The sequence below is a fragment of the Diaphorina citri genome, unplaced genomic scaffold (assembly GCF_000475195.1).
Source record: "Diaphorina citri unplaced genomic scaffold, Diaci psyllid genome assembly version 1.1 scaffold2027, whole genome shotgun sequence".
Classification (NCBI taxonomy): Eukaryota; Metazoa; Arthropoda; class Insecta; order Hemiptera; family Psyllidae; genus Diaphorina; species Diaphorina citri.
The window spans coordinates 31082-40204 of NW_007379453.1; the positions used below are offsets into that span (position 1 = coordinate 31082).

Below are 9123 nucleotides of genomic sequence, written 5' to 3' on the forward strand. Positions count from 1 at the left end.
GTTCAAAATACTTCCGGCACCACCCCGGTTCCTTGTAATACATATTTGAGAAGACATTACCAACACTTCACTAGCTCTCTATAAAAGCTCTAATGGAGATAAAGTTTGGGGCGAAAGTTATCTTTTGCATGCTACCTAACCCTCTCGCCGAACCCCCGGGAAAGTTTTTGCGGTGCTGAAACCTCTTCCACAATGTCGCAAGCTATGTTTATGTCTATTATCGTCAAAGTATGTATGTTTCTATGTACCTACTATGTATGTGTAGCGAAATGAGAACACTGAATTAGGTATAGGAAAAATGTATAGAAACAAGGAGGATTTATTAACAGGTCAGTATGAAAGTTGACATTTTCTGACGAAGTAAAATAATGAGAAGTTCTACAAGATAGAATGTAGCCACAGTAATGATTTTGAACGGGAACGGGTTTCAAATTTCGAATTGTCTCTTTCAAATTGAAAACAAAAGTAGACAGGTCACCTGGTGGTGAAGAGTTGGCTTCGAAGAAATCTCCTGCCAGTTTGATATTTTCACCATAGACTAATTCAGCAGGTGACATGTTGATGTCAGGAATGATTGACGTGCGAAGTCCAAGAAGTACTGTAGGGAGCTTTTCAGTCCAATTTTCCGTCAAGTGGCATTTGAGTGAAGTTTTCAGAGTTCGATGCCAGCGTTCCAAGATACCATTAGCTTGAGGATGATAGCTGGTTGTGTGGACGTGTTTGATACCAAACAACTGACACAACTCTCTGAAGATTTGAGATTCAAATATTCTAAATCCAGCGTATGCGCGCGCATTTACCTGGATCTAGCATTAAAATCAAGCCTGGATCCAAGCATTCAAAATCCAGCGTATGCGCTGGATGTAAGCGTGAATTAGGCTGGATGTAAGTGTGTGCTTTTTACGTCTACATCCAGTTGGAGGACATCCTGGAACAAGGGCACTTTCACGCTTAAATCCAACTATGTAGTAAGTGGATCTAGGCTTACAGACTGGATGTCATCCAACTTACACAGGTGAATTTGTAAGCTTGATTCGAGCCTTACATCCAATCGTGTGTGCTGACTGGGATAGGTACCTACCTAAATACTGAATATGCTTACTTCTGAAGCAACTACGTGGGTAGTTGTTGTTGTAGTGAGTGAGTGAGTAAAAAAATTGCGATTTTTGCGCCTCTATATCTCCGGAACTACTTGGTATTAAGAGCTCAAATTGTCAAGGTATGTTTATATACCTTACCTAAATATGTGCCCTGAATTTCAAAAGTTTATCTTTAGAGGAAACTGATCTATGAAGGTGGGGAAAACCTGCCGAATCGGTTCGTGTAAAGATACACAGGCGTGCTTACTGGAACTTGGCCTGGCGCACTGCCGTGCGCTCAGATTACTAGGTTGTATGACCCGTCAAATAAATAAATTTAAAAATAAAAATAAATAGCGTAAAGCTATGGTCGAAAAAAAGTAAGAACGCGTAAAAAACGCGATTTTTGAATCAACCCAGAAAAACGGTTATCATTCGGATTCAGCGACCTCGAAAACCCCCGAACTGATTAAAAGTTGGCTTGCAACTCGCAGGTCGTTTCATTTTGCAGGCCAGTGTTATGTATATCCAACTTGAATTAGTCAATTTACCTAATAGGGATCAAGAGGGTCTCACAGTAGCCGTTGGCCACCGACTCCCTTTTCCCTGTTTCGGAAATCTCGAAACACTGTCATCCCACCCCATAAAAAATCAATTTTGAAACCCCGCCTTTTCATTTGTGTGCTCCTCTATTGTATCTTACAGTAGACTTGATGAGCGGAACTTTGTTATCATAGGATTATTTTTAACCCCCGAAACTAACAAAATCCACTAGGAGAAAAAAAATACAATATTCGGTAATCGACTCTAATCGGTAATCGACTCTAGCGCTCTTGTCGGTTTCGGTGCTCTTTGATACTATCGATATTTTGGGCCCTGTTTCATAAATAAATTGATACTATCGATATTTTAGGGCCTGTTTCATTTTTTTTATTTTTTTTTTTTTATTTTTTTTTTAATCCACCGGTCGCTGCGAAAAAAAGGTTTTTCCCCTCATGATAGATTCTTACAAATTATACCAAAAATTATACTAAAAAATATCTAAAAAAGTCTGATACTAAAAATTATACTAACAGGTTCAAATTATACTAAATTTAGTATAAATTATACTGATCTGTCAACACTGGTATATGAAAATAATACAGTGTTGTCAGATGGCTTTAGTGAAATTATACTAGATTCGTGCTAAAATTATACTAAAATTTGAAAAATTATACTAAATCACTCAAAACGACCGCGGACCGCGAAATTCAAAAAATCTTAGTACTTTTGGTCCATGGAAGTTAAGCAACGTCGAGCATGGTTAGTAATTGGACGGGTGACTGTCTGGGACCTACTCTCACGACGTGATGTTGGCCTTTCCCAGAGAGAAATGTAGGCCAGAAAGTATAGCCACTTGCCACTTTGATTTTTTGACAGAAGTTAGTAAGTTAATTGTTAAAGTTTAAACTTTGATCACTTTGAAGTTTGAATTTTGATCACTTTCACTTTGATGTTTTTTTCCTTTCTTTCCAGAGAAATTATAAGTGAAATCATCTAGTTTCATTTTACAGTAGACTTGAGCGGAACTTTGTTATCATAGGATTATTTTTAACCCCCGAAACTAACAAAATCCACTAGGAAAAAAAAAATTACAATTTAGGTAATCGACTCTAGCGCTCTTGTCGGTTGCGGTGCTCTTTGATACTTTCGATATTTTGGGAGTTTTTTTTTTTTTTATTAACAATATTAATGTTATTTATTCAACCATATTTTAGATTTATTCAACAAGGTGGGTGCCTATTTAGTACTTCTTTTACTAGATATCTACGAGGCCTGTTTCATTAAAAAAAAAAAATAAATAAAAAATCCACCCGCTGCGAAAAAAAAAAAGGTTTTTTCCCTCATGATAGATTCTTACAAATTATACCAAAAATTATACTAAAAAATATCAAAAAAAGTCTGATACTAAAAATTATACTAACAGGTTCAAATTAAACTAAATTTAGTATAAATTATACTGATCTGTCAACACTGAAATAATATTTGGATACCTGGTATCATAGTTAAAAAATTGAAGTTCCCTAGATCTTATCTGGTTTAAGCTAGAAAATGGTACAGTTCTAAGAAGGAATTCTATCAAAATAAAAAAGACCAAAGTAGAGTTCTCATGCAAATAAGTCTTCCCGCCAGCCATTATCGAAACGCACTCTGATTGGTGGACTTAGCGATGACGTCATCGCTCCCTATTGCGGGATTCATAGCTGCTAATCGTATTTGTTTCTATTGAAATCCTCAAGTTTTAGCTTACGGTCAGACATAAGTTGCATAAGCACGCTTGCATGCGCAAGTAAATTGCGTATGAGTGACCAAAGTTTGATGACTTTTATGAGAATAAAAAAGGGGGAGATAGAGATCAAGTATCTACATCCTTGGAAAACTTGTCAAATTCGTGCACTAGTCAGCCTCATCATTCATCAGGGAATATTGGTTCTGCAAGTACAACATTGTCTGACTTTGACCGAATTTTGACAGCTCCTAATCCTGATCCTCTCATTATCGACAGTCAGCAGTGTACTCCTGAGTCTGGTCTTGACCGTCTAGATAATACAAGTAATCTTTCAGGTTCTTCTGATTCTTCTGAGTGTTATACAACACCACTGAAAGATCATGGGTATAGTAGGCCAGTCACGGAGATGACTAGTAATAGTCGACCTAAAAGAAACATAACAAAACCAATTAGGTTATTTGATTATATTTGTGACAATGATTCAGACTAATTTTTAATGTAATTTATTTGTACAGGTTACATATCGTTTAATGTTAATTGTAGGCAGTTTGACAAAGATCAGTTGATCGGAAAAATTATTTATTGTAAATTATTGACATCTTAACCCTTTGAGGAATCACCAATTTTGTATAGCCTTTTGATTTATTGTAAACTTGACAATTGTTTTGTAGGCATTTATTCTTTAATGTATTATTTTTGTGTTCTATGTTTAACTGTGATTTAATTGACATTTGCCCTTAATAGTAACTTATCTGTGATATTAGAATTATTTGTAAATTGTATAGCTATATGAATTTCTTTAAAATATTGTAAAAATGAATTAGCTTTTAAAAGGGGGCATGTCTTGTACATATGACAACAAAGTCATCTGACACGTTTGGCAACACTGTATGTGTTGTGATAAGATTTGTAGGTTTGTAGGTTAGCGTCAGGAGCCACTTTTCCACATGTACTGCCAGCATCCTGTATCTTAACCTATTTCTGTCTGTCGTTCTTAAAAATATATAATCGTCTTTTTGTACATAATTATCTCCGTGTCATTTATTGAAACTCCTACCTACACATCAAGGCCACCTCAACAAAACAATTATTCTTGATTTGATTTTTTGATTTGACTTTCATGTAATGATTTAAAACCAAGACTACAGCCCGTTCTCCCTTTATTCCCAATATATAATGTTTAAGTCACCCATCCATTTAATTGGCCTTGCTCGGCGTAGGCCCGTCCAATATACCTTTTGTTATTACTATAATATACTATCGTAATAATAAAGGAAGGACGGGCTAAAAATGGGCTAGCACAGCGCTAGCGGCTAGCGCTCCAGTTGGGATTTTTCGCAATTTTGCAGTATTCTGTTACGGGTTACGGGCGGGGCCCCGCTAGGGAGGAAAAAGTGACTTTTAGGGGAAAATTTCAAACTTTTCGATCGAGTTGATTAATAAAGAAGTTTTGTGCGTCTTAAAAACAAATGTCTTAGTGGCCGAGCGGTTGGGTGAGAGTATTTTTACTCCTCTACTGTGATGATAAGTGTGATGGGTGGGGGGTTCGAATCCCAGCGAGGTCATTTTTTTTTACATAATTTTATCATTTAAAAATGTTTTATGAATAGCCATAATTACTTTTTTCATAATTTTATAGTTAAAAATTACCTATTTCATAATCTTATAGTTAAAATTTATGAAAAAGGTTTAAAATGCAATTTTTAGGTAGGTATATAGGATAACGGTCGGGCGAGGGCGAGCCGAGCCACTCAGCCACTGCCTTGATCAAAATGGAGCAGTTGCATGTTGCAAATGGGTAAAAATTATTAATACATGGTCGATTCCTATGTAAAAAGTTCTTCTTCTTCTTTATTATTATTATTATATTTTCTTTTAGGTGAAGGGTGAAGAAGAAATTCGCCCTGGTTCGACCCGAAGCTGTCCAACAGGACCCTGAACACGGCCCACGCCGGGAGTCACATGAGCGTGGTGGTGGTGCTGATGGTGGGTGCCGGGAATTACATCGAGTACGAGAACCTCGTCCAGTACGGACGGGACAAGAGTGTGCGGGTCGTGTACGCCACGTCCAGCCTGGTCAATGCGAGCGGGTTCCTCAAGCAGCTGACCTTGCTCGGGGATGAGACGAAACAGTGAGGAGAAGAGGAAAAGAAGAAGAGAAAGAGGGAGGAGGAAGAGGAAGAAGGAGGAGGAGGAGGAGAAGAAGAAGAAGGAGGAGGAGAAGGAAGAGGAGGAGAAGAAGAGAAGGAGATTTTTTTGTTATTTGCTCGGGGATGAGGTGATACAGTGATAAGAAGGAGAAGAGGAAGGAGGAGGAGGAGAAGGAGAAGAAGAAGAGGGAGAAGGAGAAGAAGAAGAGGGAGGAGGAGGAGTAGAAGTTTTTAATAGTGAGAAACAATGTAATCAGTGTTGTATTATAGAAATTATTTTTAACATTAATTTATAAAAATATTCAACTTCAATTACCTACATTATGAAAAAGGAAGAAGTTGTGAATTGCAATCAACCAGATAACAGAGTATCTGGCATTTGAGGCATCTGTGGTAGGTAAGTACTTATTCTTTAGGGCTTTAAAAGTAAGAAATAATTATTCTATAAACATAAACAGAAAGATATTGCAGCTGCTAAATTAAATTATTTTCAATGTTTGTTTTTTTTTTATATATACACTCTTGTTCTTGTTGTAGCGGCTTCAGCTGTAGCTGAATAGTGATGGCAGAATAAAGAAGAAATATTTTTTTCTACCATACACTGTGATTATGGGCTAGGCTGGTTAGGGTTGGAATAGAAAAAAATATACCTGCTCGAATGAGACTAAAAAGTCCCTTTACCCCAGCAGTCTAATCAAGGGATCGTGTATTTTATGGGTTTAACATAGTACAATACATGATGTTTACAACAGACCTTGCTTAATTATTAAAAAAAGAAAAGTGTACTGATGGTATTTTTTTTTCTTTTTTTAGGGCTTTAAAAGTAAGAAATCCCCTCAAAAAAAGTTTTTTCAGTTGGAGCATTTTAGTGAAATTGCAACTTTACCATGTGTTTAATAAGAGAGAGGTGAGAGGTCTCCTCAAATGTAAATGCTACAAATGTAAAGTAAGTAGAAGGGAGACCATATTCTCTCTTCTAGGTTTTACTGTCCTCTCAGGTTGCTAAAAATCCAAGGAATGTTTATGGTAAAACTAGCAGTTACCCTTGTAAGAGGGTTGTTTGAGAATAAGTTGAGTAGGTGCCTATACATGAGTGAACATGTTGGAATTTCAGTGTAGCTAGATTTTACTTTTTGCCTTTTATAGCAAGGGAAAAGAGCTAATGAAAAGGGAGACGTTAAACAGAGAGCAGACTAGCATCTGGCTTTGGGTCTATAAACAGGAAAAAGAACAGCTAACCCTAACCAGGCTAGCAAGCTGGCAGTTCTTCAAAGGGTTCTCTCTGCTTTTAAAGAAAGACCAAGCACAATTTCTCTTGATGATTGACTGCGGTTCAGGATGAGCCAGCCAATTTAACATGGCTAGAGCTAGAGACCATCACCCCGGTGTATAGCAGATACAAAAAGATATCTTTTCTTCATTCTGCTATTGCCATTCAGCGAAAGCTAAAGCTGCTAAAACAACAACAACAACAACAACAACAACAAGCTAATGAAAATTTCTTTCTGCCCATTTTTATAAATCCTCTACATCACAGGAATTTCCTTTCTTAGCTGTGTGCAAGGGTAGAAAATTAACATGTGTTCTACTAATTAGCTGCATCTTCAGTAATCATAATATTTTTACTTCTGTACTTGTGTAAAATACATAATAAATATTATGACATGTCATATAGCGTATAAGATGTAGGATGTAGGTATCACCTAGCTTTCATTAAATTTAACTTGAGATTCACTATGGACCAGATAAGTCTGACATCATAAGGTACCTACATATTTTGAGGTTTGTGCAAATTGAAGTTTTGTTTACATTTTTTATCAGTATTGAGTAATTTATTATTATTAATTCATAAATATAAGGGTTGTGGACCCATTTGTCATAGCTACAAGCTACATATTCTATGTATGATTCTTCTAGTTTCATAGTACCTCAGAGAATTTTTTTTCCTACTAATACAGGGTGGGCTAGACTATGATGGGAGAGGTAAAGTTCTCCGCTTTACCCCAAGGAATTCATGACTTGATTCCCCCCCCCCCAAATTGAGAGGGAGTAAAAAAAAAACAAAAAAAAAAACATATTCATTGTGAGAAACAATACAATTTTTAATGGTGAAAAATAATGTAATCAGTGTTGTATTAAAAAAATATTTTTTAACATTAAATTTATAAAAATAAAAAAATGTAAATACAGTAGAACCCCGATTTTATGAACTAATTGGGGCCAAGGGTAGTTAATAAAATCGGGGTTACATTAGAAAACAGAGAAAATATGGCATATTTTCGACAGTAAATGCTTATTTATTGATTTATCTGTCCTTTTAGTGACATATTATGTAACTAAAGGGACAAAATATGTTCATATTAGCATTATTGTTAACAATTTCTGTGAGGATTTAAATAAAAAATCGGAAATTTTTGTTTGCATTATCGGAAAAAATCCGATTTTCGAGTAAAAAATAAATAAAAAGCTCGGATTTTCAAGTTCATATAACCGAGGTTCATAAAATCGGGGTTCTACTGTAATGATATAAAATATTACTCTCACTATAGAGAAGGAAGATTTTTTCCAAGTCACTAAATAAATTATCTTTTCATATTCATTTTCTTTCACACAGTCCAAAAATATATAGGGTTAGGTTAAATGCAAGAAGGAGTTTTCACAATTAGAGCAGTGATTTCTAGCACACTCTTAAAGTAAGTTTTTCCTCTTATATAAAAATTTTCAGTAAATTTGCCATTGACGTGTCTTATGCATAATTACCATTATTATAGGGTAGGTTAAATGCAAGAAGGAGTTTTCACAATTAGAGCAGTGATTAGTGTTATTATAGGGTTAGGTTAAATACAAAAAGCTTTTCTTTTCCACGGACATGACTTCTGCATAATTACCGACATGACTTCTGAACATGTAGGTACCTACCTTTTTTCCCCATTTTCTCTTGGGTCAGTATGAGTACGCTAGGGTTGAAGGTTGGGGCTCTGTTGTCGACACCTGCTTTGCTTCACTTACCTCTTCAGCTAAGGAAGGTGTCTGGGCCATGGCTTGTTAAACAATGGTTGCTGTTACTAAATAACAAAAACTAGATGAATATCTTTAATATTAAATGAGAAAATTGTGCAGTAGACATAGATAGACAAAGACAATAGACTGAATAGACACACGACACAGTCGACCAGTGTTGTCAGATGGCTTCAGTGAAATTATACTAGATTCGTGCTAAAATTATACTAAAATTTGAAAAATTATACTAAATCACTCAAAACGACCGCGGACCGCGAAATTCAAAAAATCTTAGTACTTTTGGTCCATGGAAGTTAAGCAACGTCGAGCGTGGTTAGTAATTGGACGGGTGACCGTCTGGGACCTACTCTCACGACGTGATGTTGGCCTTTCCCAGAGAGAAATGTAGGCCAGAAAGTATAGCCACTTGCCACTTGATATGCCACTTTGATTTTTTGACAGAAGTTAATAAGTTAATTGTTAAAGTTTAAACTTTGATCACTTTGAAGTTTGAATTTTGATCACTTTCACTTTGATGTTTTCCTTTCTTTCCAGAGAAATTATAAGTGAAATCATCTTATAGTTTCATTTTACAGTAGACTTGAGCGGAACTTTGTTACCATAG

The 9123-nt window shown here is 35.9% G+C and overlaps 1 protein-coding gene across 1 annotated transcript in view; it reads right to left on the bottom strand.

Moving 5' to 3' along the window:
• The window catches only part of LOC103517982, a gene marked incomplete at its 3' end in the record, with an annotated part of 39749 nt that extends 31075 nt beyond the window's left edge, over positions 1 to 8674 (bottom strand). The window contains exon 1 of the mRNA XM_008483033.2: positions 8508 to 8674. Within this exon, the coding sequence (XP_008481255.1) occupies positions 8508 to 8537 (30 nt within the window). The remainder of the gene's footprint in view (positions 1 to 8507) is intronic.
• Positions 8675 to 9123: the final 449 nt, after the last annotated feature.